Source organism: Anomaloglossus baeobatrachus, chromosome 1 (genome assembly GCF_048569485.1).
Source record: "Anomaloglossus baeobatrachus isolate aAnoBae1 chromosome 1, aAnoBae1.hap1, whole genome shotgun sequence".
Taxonomy (NCBI): domain Eukaryota; kingdom Metazoa; phylum Chordata; class Amphibia; order Anura; family Aromobatidae; genus Anomaloglossus; species Anomaloglossus baeobatrachus.
The window spans coordinates 133,141,874-133,160,322 of NC_134353.1; the positions used below are offsets into that span (position 1 = coordinate 133,141,874).

Below are 18,449 nucleotides of genomic sequence, written 5' to 3' on the forward strand. Positions count from 1 at the left end.
ATCCCAAATCCAAGGGTGAAGTGGCGCAGATGGACTGTAGCCAGGGACAACAGTGTTCATGCCACAAGTGTCCGGTTTGCGGTATAGACCACCCATCCGACGAGAAGCCACGTCTGTGTTCCGTGGAAGTGGATGGGGAATCTGTAACAGGGGTCGTAGACTCAAGGAGCTTGGTGACCCTGGTGAGGGCCACTTCTGATGTCAACTTGATTCCTGGAAGGAAGATCCACGTCGGCTGCACCCACAATAATGAGACAGAATACCCAGTATCCAGCGTGGTCATTAAGACAGCCAGGGACAGTGGTTCTCATGATGTTGGTGTAGTCTCAGATTTGCTGCACCCAATTATTATAGGTTGGGACTCTAAATTATTTGTGCACTTGTGGAAGCAGGGGGACGTATCCGGTTGCTTGTGTAAGAGCCAGAACAGCCCAAAGGAAACCCTACCACATTGGGAGGTGAAACGGGGTCCTGGTTGTGGAGTTATGTGTGGTAAGGAGGAGATAGTACCTTCTAAAATTGACTGTCCTAAGTTAGGGGTGACCAAAGAAAATGGACGGACCCAACTTAGTGACATAAGGACTAAGGGAATAACCAATAGTGTGACCGTTAAAAACGGGGTAGCTCCAGAAAGGGAGGCAGATATCTGGTTAAGTGGGGACATGATAGTCCAGGACGCCAGGGGGAGTGACGATGACTCCAGAATGGACACTGACTCTTATAAAAGGACAAGAGAGTGCAGTGAGGTACAGACAATTGAGAAGGGTAAAACCTCCTCCAGACGCCGGAGACGTAATAAGCGCCAAAAGCTCGTGCAAGGTATACCGTCTGAGGGTGCAGAGGAAGTGAAGTACCTGGTCGAGGAAAACACGTTGCCAGTAGCAACTGCTAAGGTAGAGTCAGACAGCGATGTCCTACACAAGAAAGAGGTATCAGAAACTGAACTGACACATTGTAACGACAGACATCAGCAGGGTGAAATGTCAAAAAATGAGCCAACCAAAGCAGTAATGGTGGTGTCTCCTATAGATTCCAAGCATGAAGCAGAAGGTCTGTCGAACGAGAGCACTGTAGGAGGTGAAATCCTAGAGGGTAATACAGGACAAGGAATCCTGGAGAAAGTTGGTGAAGTACAAATCCATAGAGGTCATGGTGAGCAGACCGGTAAATTACCCAGTGTTGGGGTGATGAAGGGTGAAAACGGGGCCAAAGGTCTAAGAGGAACAGAGTACCACGCTGAAGGGTGTGACACCCTTGCAGAAAAAAAGAGGACTGAAGGTGACACTGCAGAGACCCGCAAGGAAGTTGAAGGTAACGCAGTGAAGACCCAAGAGACAGCTGGTGCTGCAAAAGTGAAAAGAGTCTCTGATCAGGTGAAGTCTGGACCAGAGGTCTTATCAGGAACTGATAGCCTGAGTGACCTGCCTGGTAAGACCGAGATGGAAGACATAGAGATGGTCTTGGTTAAGAACAATAGCAAACCCAAAGGCTCTGAGGCTGGAGCTGAACCGGAAGAGTGTGTAACTCAAGAGGTGGAGCCGTGCATGAGAGAAAAAGATAGATGCAAGAGACCAAAGGAATGGTCTAATTTCCTTGAAGGTCAAGAAACCTGTCCATTCTTTAAGTGCATGGTAGATGTGCCCGAAGACCTAAGAAAAGCCTGTGCCCATAAGTCGATGCATGAGACGTTTAAGAAGGCTGTAGGGGCCTGTGAAGTGTACTTTGCCCCAGAGACTTGTCAGTTGGTGGTGTGCTCTGCCAGTAATGTCACAAAGAAGCGGGTGGCTATCCTGAGTGACATGCACCTGCAGTGTCTTCGCACGAAATGGCTCATCTCGACACAGATGGAAGAAGACACCAGACGCTTGGAGTGTATGAAGCGGCTCACTGCAGAATTTCAGGACGTTGTCGTGGTGAAGAAATCATTAATTGGGCTCGCATTAAGAGCGCTGAAAAGTAACATTCAGCAAGCCAGGAAGGTTCCAGGTATTACAGCGATTGAATTAGAAGAGCACAGTGGAACATTCCAAATCTATGGGAAAACTGAAGAAGCAGTGAAAACAGCTTGAAGGCTGTTGGACTTTGTGGAAGAGGTCACACAAGTGCCCAGAGAACTTGTCAAGAAACTGATTGGCAAAAATGGAAGAGTCATGCAGGAGATGGTTGATACATCCGGTGTGACGAGAGTAAGACTTAAGGTTTATCATAAAGCCAGGTTACCCTGTGAAGTTGGTATGGTTCCATGTGTCATGGCGGGAACAAAGGAGTGTGTTGAAAACGTACGAGTTCTCCTAGAATACCGCCTGGGATACCTGGAAGAACTAAAGCAAATGGATCTTGAAAGACAGAAGATTGCAGAGACACTTTGTCAAGTGAGTTTGAGGTCACGACCGCTTTCGGGCCAGGGCCCAGAGAAGAAGTGTGGTCCACCTGATGAACGTGTTGCCTTCACTGGCAAGGGAAGTAGGTCCTGTAGGGAAAGGAGCCTAGGTCATAGAAGACCTACGTATAAATCAGGCTATGGCACAGACTCTGAAGGGTCCAAGCCCTCTAAAACAAAATCTAAACGAAAAGATGGAGGGAGTGACTGGTCCATAGCCAAAAGTGGTCGTGGGAAAAGGCGGAGATGGAAAGGTGACCTAAGACGTCATGAGAGAAGAGGCCATAGTAGATTGGCAAACAGAGAGTGTGCAGGGTCTAGTTGTGGGAGATCTCCTGTCGGCTCGGTTGTGAGGTACCTGGACAAGAGCCCCTCTAGTGGACTGGTTAGCGCAGAGTCAGGCCGCACGGTAGTTTTGACTGATGGGGTGTCTCACTACCACACTGACCGTTGGAGACAGTTATGGAACGATATGTCGGACCGGCGGACGTGTCTGAGAAGAGGGTTCACTGAGGAGGGTTTGGTGACAGTGGCAGATGGTCGGTCAGGAGCAGAAACTCAAAGTTTTCGTAGAGGGCCCATTCGACTGGTAGGGTATGGTTTCCCTAATGCCCTGTCTCAGGGTCACTGTAGGTTGTCGAGTGTTCCACCCTACAAGTTGGAACAGAGGGGGGGGATATGTAAGGATGCAATGTGGTAGATGGCCGGTATGTGTCACAGAGGGGGAAATCCTCTGTGATCTGAACCTGGAATGTTTCTCTGGGACTTGTAGTTCCATGAGGATTGTTGTACACATTCAGGGCTGGGTTCATGGGATGGTCAGAAGTGATGGGCGGGACTGACCATCCACATACCTCCCATACGTAGGTGTGTCTCATGGGATTTAATGGAGCTGTCGTTTGTCACATGATCTCTGTGTGCTGGTGGGAGCCATCTTGGTTGGAGCACATGAGCAGGAGATCCTGTGCATACAGAGCTAGTGAGGGCTCTGAAATGTCAGGGAGCTGCAGAATCCACTGAGGCTGTGAGGAATTGGAACGTGTACAAGGGCCGGGATGGTGAGCCCAGTGTGAGAGTCTCCCTGGACTGGATGGAGGCAGACTGACAGCCTGCAAACCTACTGGCAGGTAACACCCCACAAAGGTGGACTTTACTGGCTGATGCCAGAGAATGAACTGTATGAACAATCAGCAGTTTAAACAGACAGTGAGACATTGTCCTGCGGGAAAGTGGCTGTGGCCCATTACACTGCGTGGTTTATGAGGATGTGAATAAATCACAGAGATTCTTTAAGTGACAAAGTGCTTGTGTGTGTCTTGATCCCGCTGCCAGACGTGTGCCCCAAGACGTTCAGGGCCCAGGTCGTCACATTATATATAAATAATAATATATATATATATACATAATTTAATGATAATAATAATAATTTTATTCATTTATATAGCGCTATTAATTCCACAGCACTTTACATACATTGGTAACACTGTCACCATTGGGTCTCACAATCTAGAGTATGTATAGTACAGACTAAAAGTTTGGACACACCTTCTCATTGAAATACTTTTCTTTATTTTCATGACTCTGAAAATTGTAGATTCACATTGAAGGCATCAAAACTATGAATTAACACATGTGGAATGAAATACTTAACAAAAAAAGTGTGAAACAACTGAAAATATGTCTTATATTCTAGGTTCTTCAAAGTAGCCACCTTTTACTTTGATTACTGCTTTGCACACTCTTGGCATTCTCTTGATGAGCTTCAAGAGGTAGTCACTGGAAATGGTTCTCACTTCACAGGTGTGCCCTGTCAGGTTTAATAAGTGGGATTTCTTGCCTTATAAATGGGGTTGGGACCATCAGTTGTGTTGTGCAGAAGTCTGGTGGATACACAGCTGACAGTCCTACTGAATAAACTGCTAGAATTTGTATTATGGCAAGAAAAAAGCAGCTAAGTGAAGAAAAACGAGTGGCCATCATTACTTTAAGAAATGAAGGTCAGTCAGTCCGAAAAATTGGGAAAATTTTGAAAGTGTCCCAAGTGCAGTGGCAAAAACCATCAAACGATACAAAGAAACTGGCTCACATGAGGACCGCCCCAGGACAGGAAAACCAAGAGTCACCTCTGCTGCGGAGGATACGTTTATCTGAGTCATCAGCCTCAAAAATGGCAGATTAATAGCAGCTCAAATTAGAGACCAGGTCAATGCCACACAGAGTTCTAGCAGCAGACACATCTCTAGAACAACTGTTAAGAGGAGACTTTGTGCAGCAGGCCTTCATGGTAAAATAGCTGCTAGGAAGCCACTGCTAACGACAGGCAACAAGCAGAAGAGACTTGTTTGGGCTAAAGAACACAAAGAATGGACATTAGACCAGTGGAAATCTAGGCTTTGGTCTGATGAGGTATTTGGATGCAACCACCTTGTCTTTGTGCGACGCAGAAAAGGTGAACGGATGGACTCTACATGCCTGGTTCCCACCGTGAAGCATGGAGGAGGAGGAGTGCTGGTGTGGGGGGTGCTTTGCTGGTGACACTGTTGGGGATTTATTCAAAATTGAAGGCATACTGAACCAGCATGGCTACCACATCAACTTGCAGCGGCATGTTATTCGATTTGCGTTTAGTTGGACCATCATTTATTTTTCAACAGGACAATGACCCCAAACACACCTCCACGCTGTGTAAGGGTTATTTGACTAAGAAGGAGAGGGATGGGGTGCTATGGCAGATGACCTGGCCTCCACAGTAACCAGACCTGAACCCAATCGAGATGGTTTGGGGTGAGCTGGACTGCAGAGTGAAGGCAAAAGGGCCAACAAGTGCTAAGCATCTCTGGGAATTCCTTCAAGACTGTTGGAAAACCATTTCCGGTGACTACCGCTTAAAGCTCATCAAAAGAATGCCAAGAGTGTGCAAAGCAGTAATCAAAGCAAAAGGTGGCTACTTTGAAGAACCTAGAATATAGACATATTTTCAGTTGTTTCACACTTTTTTAAGTATTTCATTCCACATATGTTAATTCATAGTTTTGATGCCTTCAATGTGAATCTATAATTTTCCGAGTCATGAAAATAAATAAAACTGTTTGAATGAGGTGTGTCCAAACTTTCAGTCTGTACTGATATATATATATATATACAGTGCTGGCCAAAATTATTGGCACCCCTGCAATTCTATCAGATAATACTCAGTTTGTTCTTGAAAATGATTGCAATCACAAATTGTTTGGTATTATTATCTTCATTTATTTTGCTTGCAATGAAATATACAAAAGAGAATGAAACAAAAATCAAATCATTGATCATTTCACACAAAACTCCAAAAATGGGCCAGACAAAAGTATTGGCACCCTTAGCCTAAAACTTGGTTGCACAACCTTTAGCCAAAATAACTGCGAGCAACCACTTCCGGTAACCATCAATGAGTTCCTTACAATGCTCTGCTGGAATTTTAGATCATTCTTCTTTAGCAAACTGCTCCAGGTCCCTGAGATTTGAAGGGTGCCTTCTCCAAACTGCCATTTTGAGATCTCTCCACAGGTGTTCTATGGGATTCAGGTCTGGACTCATTGCTGGCCACTTTAGTAGTCTCCAGTGCTCTCTATCAAACCATTTTCTAGTTCTTTTTGAAGTGTGTTTTGGGTCATTGTCCTGCTGGAAGACCCATGACCTCTGAGGAAAACCCAGCTTTCTCACACTGGACCCTACATTATGCTGCAAAATTTGTTGGTAGTCTTCAGACTTCATAATGCCATGCATTGCACAAGGTCAAGTAGTCTAGTGCCATAGGCAGCAAAGCAACCCTAAAACATCAGGGAAACCTCCGCCATGTTTGACTGTAGGGACCGTGTTCTTTTCTTTGAATGCCTCTTTTTTTTTCCTGTAAACTCTTGATGGCTTTTCCCAAAAAGCTCTACTTATGTCTCATCTGACCAGAGAACATTCTTCCAAAGCGTTTTAGGCTTTCTCAGGTAAGTTTTGGCAAACTCCAGCCTGGCTTTTTTATGTCTCGGGGTAAGAAGTGGGGTCTTCCTGGGTATCCTACCATACAGTCCCTTTTCATTCAGACGCCGACGGATAGTATGGATTGACACTGTTGTACCCTCAGATTGCAGGGCAGCTTGAACTTGTTTGGATGTTAGTCGAGGTTCTTTATCCACCATCCACACAATCTTGCGTTGAAATCTCTCGTCAATTTTTCTTTTCCTTCCACATCTAGGGAGGTTAGCCACAGTGCCATGGGCTTTAAACTTCTTGATGACACTGCGCACCGTAGACACTGGAACTTTCAGGTCTTTGGAGATGGACTTGTAGCCTTGAGATTGCTCATGCTTCCTCACAATTTGGATTCTCAAGTCCTCAGACAGTTCTTTGGTCTTCTTTCTTTTCTCTATGCTCAATGCTCAATGTGGTATTCACAAGGACACAGGACAGAGGTTGAGTCAACTTTAATCCATGTCAACTGGCTGCAAGTGTGATTTAGTTATTGCCAACACCTGTTAGGTGCCACAGGTAAGTTACAGGTGCTGTTAATTACACAAATTAGAGAAGCATCACATGATTTTTCAAACAGTGCCAATACTTTTGTTCACCCACTTTTTTATGTTTGGTGTGGAATTATATCCAATTTGGCTTTATGACAAATTATTATTTTTTTTCATTGAAGACAAATTAAATGAAGATAATAATACCAAAGAATTTGTGATTGCAATCATTTTCAAGAAGAAACTGAGTATTATCTGACAGAATTGCAGGGGTGCCAATACTTTTGGCCAGCACTGTATATATATATATATATATATATATATATATATAATGTATGTATATATATATATATATATATATATATATAGCCAGAAGCCTATATAATAAATAAATATTTATATTATATAAATGATATTTAAGCCAGCAGATGTTTGATGGGAGCTAGTAATGTGTGATTGGTGAGGATGTAGTTCAGAAGTGCAGTTTTTCCAAGAGTGGCGGTGAGACAGTAGAAGGTTTGAATGATGGAGGCGACGTTGGGGTGGAGCCAGGGCGGAGTCTCAAGGGGCCCAAAAATGTTGCCAGTATGGGGCCCTGAATTTTTTTGGTGGCTGCCTTGTGGACAGCAGAGAGATATTGATGAAAGGTTGCAACTATGGATCGTCCAGACGGTGGATAAGCAGCCCCTATAAAGTTCCAAAGAAATACAATCTGTCTTGCATACTCATGGTGCGTAAGTATCAGCGCAAACTATCTGTTGACATTTGAATGAAATTGAACTTTATGGCAGGAGACCCAGGAGGACCACACTTCTGACATAAAGATATAAAAAAGCTAGACTGCAGTGTTCCAAAATGTATGTGAGTAAGCAGAAATCCTTCAGGAAAAGAGTCTTTTGGACAGATGAGACCAAGATAGAGCTATTTGGTAAAGAACATCATGTTACTGTTTACCAAAAATGGAATCAGACCTACAAAGAAATTAGCACAGTAAATGCAGTCAAATATGGTGGAGGTTCAAAGATGGTTTGGGTTTGTGTTGTAAATACATTTGAATTAGATTCCAGTTTTGGGCTCCCTCTTGTGGTCAGTGCTGGTAGTGCAGTTGACTTGCTGAATGGGAAACAGACAGCTGAGGAGGATTGGCAATCAGGCCATTCGGATTGGGCCTATATAATTGAGTAGTTTCCTCCTGTTCCTTTCTGGTGCTCAATGTATCTCCTGTGTGCTAAGGACATTCTGAAACCAGCCCTTTTCTCTGTGTCTACCAGAACTCCTCTCAGATAAGTTGGTATTTGTACCTCTGCTTATGGTTTTCACTTTCTTGTTATTTTGCCTGTGTGGAGTTTTTGGGGGAGTTGGATCATTCCCTGCTAGGAGTATCTGTGAATCTTGCTCCATGTTCTGCTGTGTATTGTGTTTTGTCATGCTTGGTACTAAATTCAGTCCCTCCTCTATATCAGTGTTTTTCTTGGATCCCAGTAACACCAGAGTACTGATATAGTGGGGGAGAGCCTTTGTAGGCTAAGTATTTTTCCATATCAGGTGTGATGGTATTTACTAGGGTTTTTATGGCTGCAGTCAGTGCTCTTTCCTATCCTTTCCTATGCAGATAGTTTGGGCCTCATCTTTGCTGAATCTATTTTCTAGCTACGTATTGTGTTTTCCTATATCACCGTAGTATTTACATGTGGGGGGCTATCTATATCTTTGGGGACTGCTCTGAGGCAGATTAGCTTTTCTAATATTTCTTTCTGTAAGAATATTTAGTTCATCGGCTGTGTCGAGGCGATCAGGTCATCGTAGGCACGCCCCACGGCTACTTCTAGTTGTGTTTCAGTATTAGGTCTGCAGTCCGTTAAGCTTCCAGCCATTCTGGTTATTTTTTGGGTTTCCGAGTTTTTGTCCTTTTTCTGTTCCTCCTCGGTCACTGAATCATAACAGTAGTACCAACCTTTACTTATGATTCTGGGGTACTCTAAAGAAGGAAGAAAAAAAAAAAGAAAAAAAAAGTGTCAGATTTTTTTTTTTTCGTTGTGTGTTTTTTTCTTTTTATCTCTGGGTGCCAAGAAGGATCTTGTGCTGCTATGCATGTCACACAATTAGCTGAGCGACTTGATCAGCTTACTTCTCAGGTTAAGGATATACCCAATTATCTTCCCCAGACACCTGCTGCAGAACTTAAGATACCTGTACCTGATTTGTTTTCTGGGGATCGGTCTAAATTTTTGAACTTCAAGAACAATTGTTGGTTATTTTTTGCCTTGAAACCAAAGTTCTCAGGGTCTTCCAGACAGAGAGTTCAGATTGTTATCTCCCTGATGCATGGTGACCCCCAGGATTAGGCTTTTTCCCTGATGCCTGAAGATCCTGCTCTTGCTGATGTGGATTTTTTTTTCAGGCACTGGTGTTATTATATGATGAACCTAATGATATTGATCAAGCTGAGAAAACTTTATTGGCTTTGATCCAGGGTCAGGAACCTGCAGAGATATATTGTCAGAGGTTTGGTAAGTGGGCGGTCCTTACCGAATGGAATGATGCGGCTCTTGCGGCTCTCTTTCGAAAGGGGTTGGCAGAGCCTGTAAATGATGTTATGGTGGGCTTTCCGGTCCCCTCTGGTCTCTATGCCTCTATGTCATTGGCTATTCAGATTGATAGACGTTTACGTGAACGTAAAACAATGAGAGTAGAGGAGTTGCTCTTAGAGCAGACTCTGGAGCTTATGCAGTGTGATAGGGGGCTTTCTAGGGCGGAACGGTATGGTTTTAGATGTCGTAATAAGCTATGTTTCTTCTGTGGAGATGTCTCTGATAGTATTTCTGTCTGCCCTAAGCACGAGAAACGATTTGCCGTTCGTTTACTTTGGGAGGTATACAGCCTAAGTTTCTTTTGTCGGTTTCTTTGATCTGTTCCCTGTCGTCATTTTCTGCTATAGCTTTTATTGATTCAGGAGCTGCCCTGAACTTGATGGATTTTGGGTTTGCTGAGCGTTGTGGTTTTCCTATGGTACCTTTACATGCTCCTATCCCTTTGAGGGGTATTGATGCTACTCCCTTAGCTGAAAATAAGCCCCAGTTTTGGACCCAGGTGACGATGCGGGTCACACCTGTCCATCAGGAGGCTTGTAAGTTTTTGGTCTTCCATAATTTGCATGACATTTTGGTACTGGGATTCCCTTGGTTGCAAACCCATAATCCAGTTCTGGATTGGACATCCTTGTCTGTGACTAGTTGGGGCTGCATATGTGTGCATAGTGATACTCCTGTTTTGTCTATTTTATCTCAGATACAGGAGGTCCTTGACTACTTAATGGATTTCATGGATGTATTTAATGAGACCGAGGCTGCGTCCTTGCCTCTGCATAGTGACTATGATTGCGCTTTTGAATTAGTGCTTGGATGTAAATTTCCTAAGGGACGGCTTTTCAATTTATCTGTACCTGAACATGTTGCTATACGGACTTATATTAAGGAGTCTTTGGAGAAGGGTCGCATCAGACCGTCATCCTCACCTTTGGGTGCCGCTTTTTTCTTTGTGGCTAAGAAGGATGGCTCATTGCGGCCCTGTATTGACTATTGTCTCCTTAATAAAATTACAGTTAAATATCAGTATCCATTGCCTCTGATTTCCGGCCTGTTTTCCAAAGTGAAGGGTGCTAGTTGGTTTACTAAGCCCGATCTTTGGGGAGCGTATAATCTCATTCACATTAAGCAAGGTGATGAATGGAAGACGGCGTTTAATATCCCTGAGGGGCATTTTGAGTACCTATTGATGCCCTTTGGGCTCACTAATGCCCCTTCAGTCTTCCAATCTTTCATGAACGATATTTTCCGGAACTTTGTTGACAACAAGGGTTTTTACGGCTGATCTTTCCTATCCTTTCCTATGCAGATAGTTTGGGCTTCATCTTTGCTGAATCTATTTTATAGCTACATATTGTGTTTTCCTATATCACCGTAGTCTTTACATGTGGGGGGCTATCTATATCTTTGGGGACTGCTCTGAGGCAGATTAGTTTTTCCAATATTTCTCTCTGTAATATTTAGTTCTCTGGCTGTGTCAAGGCGACCAGGTCATCATAGGCACACCCCATGGCTACTTCTAGTTGTGTGTCAGTACTAGGTCTGCAGTCCGTTAATGTTCCAGCCACTCTGGTTATTTTTTGGGTTTTTGTCCTTTTTCTGATCCTCCTTGGTCACTGAATGATAACAGGCTTGTTTTGCTGCCTCTGGCACTGAGTTCCTTTACTGTATGCAAGACATTATAAAATCTGAAGATTACCAAAGGATGTTTGGTCATAATGTATTGCCCAGTGTCAGAAAGCTGGGCTTGCCTCCTAGGTCATGGTTCTCTCAGTTGGACAATGACCCCAATCATACTTCAAGAAGCACCCAGAAATGGATGGAAACAAAGCCCTGGGGAGTTTTGAAGTGGCAGCAATGAGGACAAATCTACATCCCATTGAACACCTGTGGAGAAATTAAAATTTCTTTTGGAAGAAGGTGCTTTCAAATACAAGACCTGGAGAAGTTTGCAAAAGAAGAGTGGTCAAAAATTCCAGTTGAGAGGTGTAAGAAGCTTGTTGATGGCTATAGGAAATGATTGATTGACGTTATTTACTCCGAAGGGTGTGCAACCAAATATTAAGTTGAGGGTGCCAACAATTTTGTCAAGACCATTTTGGAGTTTTGTCTGAAACTATGTCCAATTTTCTTTTTTTCTCTATTTCTTTTTGTGTTGTTCCAATACACAAAAAGGAAGTAAACATGTGTACAACAAAACTTGTGTAATTGAAATAATTTTCTGAGAGAAATAGTTCATTTTCTGTAACAACTTCAAAGGTGCCAACACAGCTTCCAATATAAAGGATGAGCTCACATATAGTCCTCTATAAACAGTATGAGCTCCACATAATCCTCTATAGACAACATAAGCCCCAACATAGTCTGCTATACTGTATACCAGCTCCCATTCTTTCTTTGTTTTCAATGTTTCATTTAAGTTTTACACAAGTGGAGTAATATCCCATTCTTGAGCAGCGTCCTCTTGCTCGATCAAATCCGGTGCGGTAGATAAAATGGCTGCGGCCCTATCAGAGACCAACAGCAGGGCATAGCAGTGCCATTTTGTGATGAGGACCAGTTATCGGCCGGCCCCCTCTACAATCTACTCGGGCGCCCGCCTGAGTTTCATCTGGCCCTGCATGTGTGATGGCGTTAGGAGAGATAGCTGTCAGCCATGTTCTCATTTGTCTAATACTCTAATGTGTAGGGGACATTGTGGGCTGGACCTGATCCAATCAGCAGAACTCAAATGTAAAAGGGTTTGTGCCTTACAAAACTGTAAACCCTTAATTTATTGTTTGCTTCATGTAACTCTTCTTTATATTTTGTAGGACAACCCACATTTTGATATGATGTTTGAAGAGGTCTATAATGTGGAAGCCTACAGCTGTGCCTCCAAGTACTCCTTCACTCGATGTTTAATTAAACTGAACACTCTGCACACGAAGGTTGACATCAAGGTGTTAAATTTCGACTCCTCTTACATTGAGGAAGGTGTAATTTGGTCTTCAAACAACGGGGACTGTTTAGTACTTATGAGAATATGTTTTTATGCATCTAATCTTCTGTGCTTATCTTTATGTCCTATTCCATAGATTACACGATTAGCGTCAATTGATCAATGTCTCATGTGAATTGTTATATCTGTTTACATGAACCATCTTAAGGCCACGTCACGCTAAGCAACTTACCAGCGATCCCAACAACGATAGGGATCGCTGGTAAGTTGCTAGGAGGTTGCTGGTGAGATGTCACACTGCGACGCTCCAGCGATCCCACCAGCAACCTGACCTGGCAGGGATCGCTGGAGCGTCGCTACACGAGTTGCTGGTGAGCTCACCAGCAACCAGCCACACGTGCAGAGAGCAGGGAGCAGCGCACACTGAGCGCTGGCTCCCTGCTCTCCTAGTTACAGCACACATTGGGTTAATTACCCGATGTGTGCTGCAGCTACATGTGCACAGAGCAGGGAGCAGCGCACACTGCTTAGCGCTGGCTCCCTGCTCTCCTAGTTAGAGCACACATCGGGTTAATTAACCCGATGTGTCCTGCAGCTACATGTGCACAGAGCAGGAGCCAGCACTGACAGTGAGAGCGGCGGACGCTGGTAACAAAGGTAAATATCAGGTAACCAAGGACAGGGCTTCTTGGTTACCCGATGTTTACATTGGTTACCAGCCTCCGCAGAAGCCGGCTCCTGCTGCCTGCACATTTAGTTGTTGCTGTTTCGCTGTCACACACAGCGATCTGTGCTTCACAGCGGGAGAGCAACAACTAAAAAATGGCCCAGGACATTCAGCAACAACCAACGACCTCACAGCAGGGGCCAGGTTGTTGCTGGATGTCACACACAGCAACATCGCTAGCAACGTCACAAAAGTTGTTCGTTAGCAGCGATGTTGCTAGCGATGTTGCTTAGTGTGACGGGGCCTTTAGTGTTTGAGACTGTACAGACCAGGTTGTAGATTAAATACTTTGTCAGATTGTTACTGAACGGTTTTAGGTGCTCATGCATTGTGGGAATCAGTTAAAAGCAATAGTGAATGTTACATAGACAATAACTGTGAGTATACAATAGAAAGGATCATTTCTTAGGTCTCTTGTTAAAAGATAATTTGTTACAGACAATAATAATAAAGGTAAATATCAACAATGACAGTAAAATGAAAGAAATGTTTTTTTCAGCAAATGAAAATTGGCATCACACGTTGTAAAAGATGAGATTCAAATACTCTTCATAACCAGCCAGATGCAATTGGTGTGAACTGGGACCAGGACTACTATCCCTTATTCCTAAATCAAAGGGGTCAAGACTTTGCTAAAAGACAAAAACTTGAATCTAGTTGGATATTTTGAAGAGAACATAAAAAAAATCACAATCTAAGGACAAAAAACTAATTTTTGAAATTGACCGTCTGATTACTCACAATCAGGATTGAATATACTGTATTTTTCAGATTATAAGACGCACTTTTCCTCCCAAAAATTTGGGAGGAAAATGAGTGGTGCGTCTTATAATCCGAATGTAGCTTACCGGGGGGGGTGTGCTGGAGAGGGGTCGTAGGACGCAGGGGCAATTCTGCGAGCACTGTGGGGCTCTGTGCTGTGGGCGCTCTAGGGCTCTGTGCTGCAGGAATGTGCGCTGCGGTGCTGTGGGCTGCTCTGTGGTACGGGACTGCTATGTGCTGCGGAGCTGCTCTGTGCTGCGGTGCCATTCTGCACATGTTGGTGGTGCAGGGTTCAAATCATAGTGCCTGGAGTTGGCGCATGCACAGGTGGAGCTCTCCGCTCAAGATCTCATCTGCGCACATGTTATCTCCATCCCATTGATGTACCAGCAGTGGACTTAAGGGAAATTGTGCCCAGAGGTGGCGCGTGCACAGATGAGATCTCGGCTTGTCATTTTCATAGAGCTCAATCATTTCTTTGAAACCTGTACAGCCAACAGTTCCTGGATATTTTCTCTGCCTCACAGCACCGCCGAGCATCTAGTAAACCTGCTTCACTGCCCACTGCATCGCCCTGCCCCACCGCCTCCTGTGACCCCCGCTCCACCACCTCTGCCACCCCAACTCCCCCCTGATAAGACAACAACAAATAATAAGACAGACCCTATTTTTTTTTCTCTAAATTTGGAGTACATCTTATAATCTGGTGCATCTTATAAAACGAAAAATACGGTAATTGTGTAGGAAATTGGATGATGCTACAAAACTTCTCAGGGAGTAACATTAGGCATAATTGTCAGTCATACAGGTCATGGATTCATTGACCTCAGACTTCAAAATCAGTCCTGAAGTATGGTTATCCAGTGCTCAATAAAAAAAAAAAATTAAGTTATGGTCATGATATAGCAATACAATAATATAAATAATATACATAATATGAACTTTGAATTTGTATTAAAAGTTCAAGAGTAGAATTACAGTTAAGGCCCCGTCACACATAGCAATATACCAGGCCCCGTCACACGTAGCAGTACCCGCCCCCGTCGTTTGTACATCATGGGCAAATCGCTGCCCGTGGTGCTCAATATCGTTTGGAGCCGTCACACTGACTAACCTGCCTAGCGACGTCGCTGTGGTCGGCGAACTGCCTCCTTTCTAAGTGGGCGGTCCGTGCGGCGTCACAGCGGCATCACTAAGCGGCTACCCAATAGAAGTGGAGGGGCGTAGATGAGCGGCCGTAACATCCCGCCTACCTCCTTCCTTCCTCATTGCCGGCGGCCGCAGGTAAGCTGTTGTTCGTCGTTCCCGGGGTGTCACATGTAGCGATGTGTGCTGCCTCGGGAACGACGAACAACCTGCATCCTCAACAATCAACGATTTTTTGAAAATGAACGACGTGTCAACGATGGACTATTTCGTGAGTATTTTCCATTGTTAACGGTCGCTCGTTGGTGTCACACGCAACAACGTCACTAACGATGCCAGATGTGCGTCATGGAATCCGTGTCCCCGGCGATATATCGTTAGATACGTCGTTGCGTGTGACGGGGCCTTTAGTCAAGTTATTAGGTACTGACCTAGCAGATCTATCAAAGTAGGAGCCTGTCTTGGTGGTTAGTTATCTGATGGAAACATGAAGAACAACTTTTAGGGTATCTGCATATGACATCTTTAAAGAAGGACTGCCGTCAAAGTTTTTTAGCAGAGAAAAAACACTTCCTATTTCTACATAGAGCTTAGAAGGATTTAGCTAGCCTGTTCTTAATTGTCTGATGTCATAGGCCTAATCGAAAAGAGACAAAATAACTGGGTAGAGGGGCAAAATGAGCAATTGTAAGGACATAATGCTATGTAATATGATGAATGCAATATACTAAGAGGATAAAAACACCCTCAAGCTTTTTCTAGATGAAAAAGCCAGAGTTCTTTTCCCAAAAGTGGATTCGCTGGCGGTTTTGAGGGGGTCTTTCCTGTAATTTACACTATTTCTATTGAGTGAAAGCTGTCCTGAAGGATGAAGATGCCATTTCTTTTATCTGCTTCATAGTTAATGAAATCTGAAGTGAGTTAGAAAAGTCTGAATATATGCACAACAATGTTATTTTTATATTGCTGTGTATTATGTTCACTTTTTTGCATTGGGTTTGTGATGCTTTTTCACGTGGGTCTCAGGTGGAATCTTCCTGAAAAGGTGTCATGTGCACATACCCTTATGTGGTCTTAGAAAGCTTTTCCCAAACACTTTGTAAGGTTTCTGTTCATTGCCCTTATCCTATATTTAACACTAGAAGTCCCAGAAATTTCGAGCTTCCCCTGAAGTCCCGAAAGAGGGTCAAATGACATACAACAAACTGAATAGAACTAACTAGAAACTAATGCTGGGTTCACACATAGCGACGCAGCAGCGATCACGACGGGCGACCTGACCTTATCAGGATCGCTGCTGCGTTGCTACATGGTCGCTGGTGAGCTGTCAAATAGGCAGATCTCACAGCGACCAGTGACCAGCCCCCAGCCAGCAGCGACGGGTGGAAGCGGTGCTGCGCTTGGTAACTAAGGTAAATATTGGGTAACCAAGGGCTTGGTTACCCGATATTTACATTGGTTACCAGCGCACACCGCTTAGCGCTGGCTCCCTGCACGCCAGAGTACACATCGGGTTAATAAGCAAACCCTTGCTTATTTACCCGATGTGTACTCTGGCGTGCAGGGAGCCGGCATTACAGGCAGCGTGAGAGCGTCAGAAGCTGGTAACGAAGGTAAATATCGGGTAACCAAGGAAAGGGCTTCCCTTGGTTACCCGATGTTTACCTTGGTTACAGCTTACCGCAGGCTGCCAGAAGCTGGCTCCCTGCTTGCTTCAGTTCATCACTCTCTCGCTGTCACACACAGCGATGTTGATGCTTCACAGCGGGAGAGCAACGAGCAAAAAATGAAGCGGGACATTCAGCAACGAGCGGCGACCTCACAGCAGGGGCCAGCTCGTTGCTAGATGTCACACACAGCGACAGCGACGGGACGTCGCTGCTATGTCACAGAAAATGGTGACGTAGCAGCGACGTCGTTGTCGCTGTGTGTGACACCACCTTAAATGGCTAAACTCAATGGAAAACAACAACCTCCTGTGGTGCGACAGTAATGGCCTTAATTACAGAACAAAACACAGTTATTATAGGATGTTAGCTAAAATCCTTCAGGTCACTTGACCCGTCTCTGGGTTCCAAAGGTAGAAATGTTAAATGACCCCTCTTTGGGACTTCTAGTGTTAAGTACCCTGTCCTTACAATAGTGGTATGGCAGTGTCCAGTCCTCTGGCACCCAATATCGCTAGCCAGCACCCTTTATATCTGCCCTTACACAATGTGATATTAAAGGGACTGTCTCAAATTCTTAAATGGTTAAAATTACAAGGTGTTGTAATAAGCATCTTTGTAATCTACCTTTTAATAAATATCCTCTTAAAACCTCAAGAACGGTAGGATTTTTAATTTTTTAGTTTACAGCTTGGTGCCTATGTTACCAGCCACCTTGCATTCTCAGAGAAGCAGGTGACTTAGGCAAAATTGCCCCTCGTCACAGCCCAGCATCTCGCACGCTCTCTCCTCTGTTGCAGAGCGTTGCAAGCAGGAGCGATGCTGGGCTGTGACAAGTGGGGAAACGCCGCCAACAGCCCAGTCACTCAGGAAGACACAGTGATGTTAGGTCAACAGGAAGTTGACGTGATATTACCAGATTTCAGAGGTCATGGAGCCCGGGGGCGTCACTTGATGGGGATGAGCGCCGCAATAGCACCGCTCACAGGCAGAATGTGCTACACAAGGTATTTGACAAAAGCTTTCCCTATGAGTTTTACAGCGATGTGGCCACTAATGCTGAGTAGTGAACCACCCCTTTAACCAGAATGTCAATCTCTAGAAGAGTACAGCCCCAGCAATGCAGGAAGCCTTGAGGCAAAAGGAATGGGCACTACGGAAGATAGATTACATGGGTTTTTCCATGAACAAAGTACATTTTAAAAGGAACCTGTTAGGTGCAATATGCACCCAGAACCACGAGCAGTTCTGGGTGCATATTGCTAATCCCTGCCTAACCGTCCCTGTGTATACTAGCATAGATAAAGAGATCTTTAGAAAAAGTATTTCTAAAGATATTTACCGTATGCTATTGAGCGAGGGCCTAGTCCCCTGGGCGTTAGTTCCCCGGCCAGTCGCCCCTCATTAGCATGTTAGTACGCCTCTGTGGATGTGCTATCATGCTAATCAATACACAGCGTCACAGGATGATCTCAGTCTCCTCTCCGCTGCCATCGCGTCCAACGGGGAATTTCGGCTCAGTGCGCATGAACCAGAAGTTTCGGTCATGTGCACTATGAAGCTGGGTGTACGTGTCCTGGCTTCAAACTGAAGTAGTGCGCATAACCCAAACTCCAGGGTCATGCGCACTGAGCTGAAATCCAGTGTCGGATGCAATAGCAGCAGAGAGGTGAGTGAGATCATCCTGTGACGCTGTGTATTCATTAGTATGATAGCCCCTCACTCATTAGCATACGATAAAAGATCTTTAGAAA

General features: G+C 44.5%; 1 protein-coding gene and 1 pseudogene across 1 annotated transcript in view; both read left to right on the forward strand.

Annotated features, from left to right (window-relative positions):
* Window positions 1-17,933, forward strand: part of EXOC1L (exocyst complex component 1 like) — a 49,695-nt gene extending 31,762 nt beyond the window's left edge. Inside the window, exon 3 of the mRNA XM_075347052.1 lies at window positions 12,266-17,933. Within this exon, the coding sequence (XP_075203167.1) occupies window positions 12,266-12,529 (264 nt within the window). The 3' untranslated portion in view covers window positions 12,530-17,933. The remainder of the gene's footprint in view (window positions 1-12,265) is intronic.
* LOC142303175 (RNA-binding protein FXR1 pseudogene) lies at window positions 1,545-10,172 on the forward strand (annotated as a pseudogene).
* Window positions 17,934-18,449: the final 516 nt, after the last annotated feature.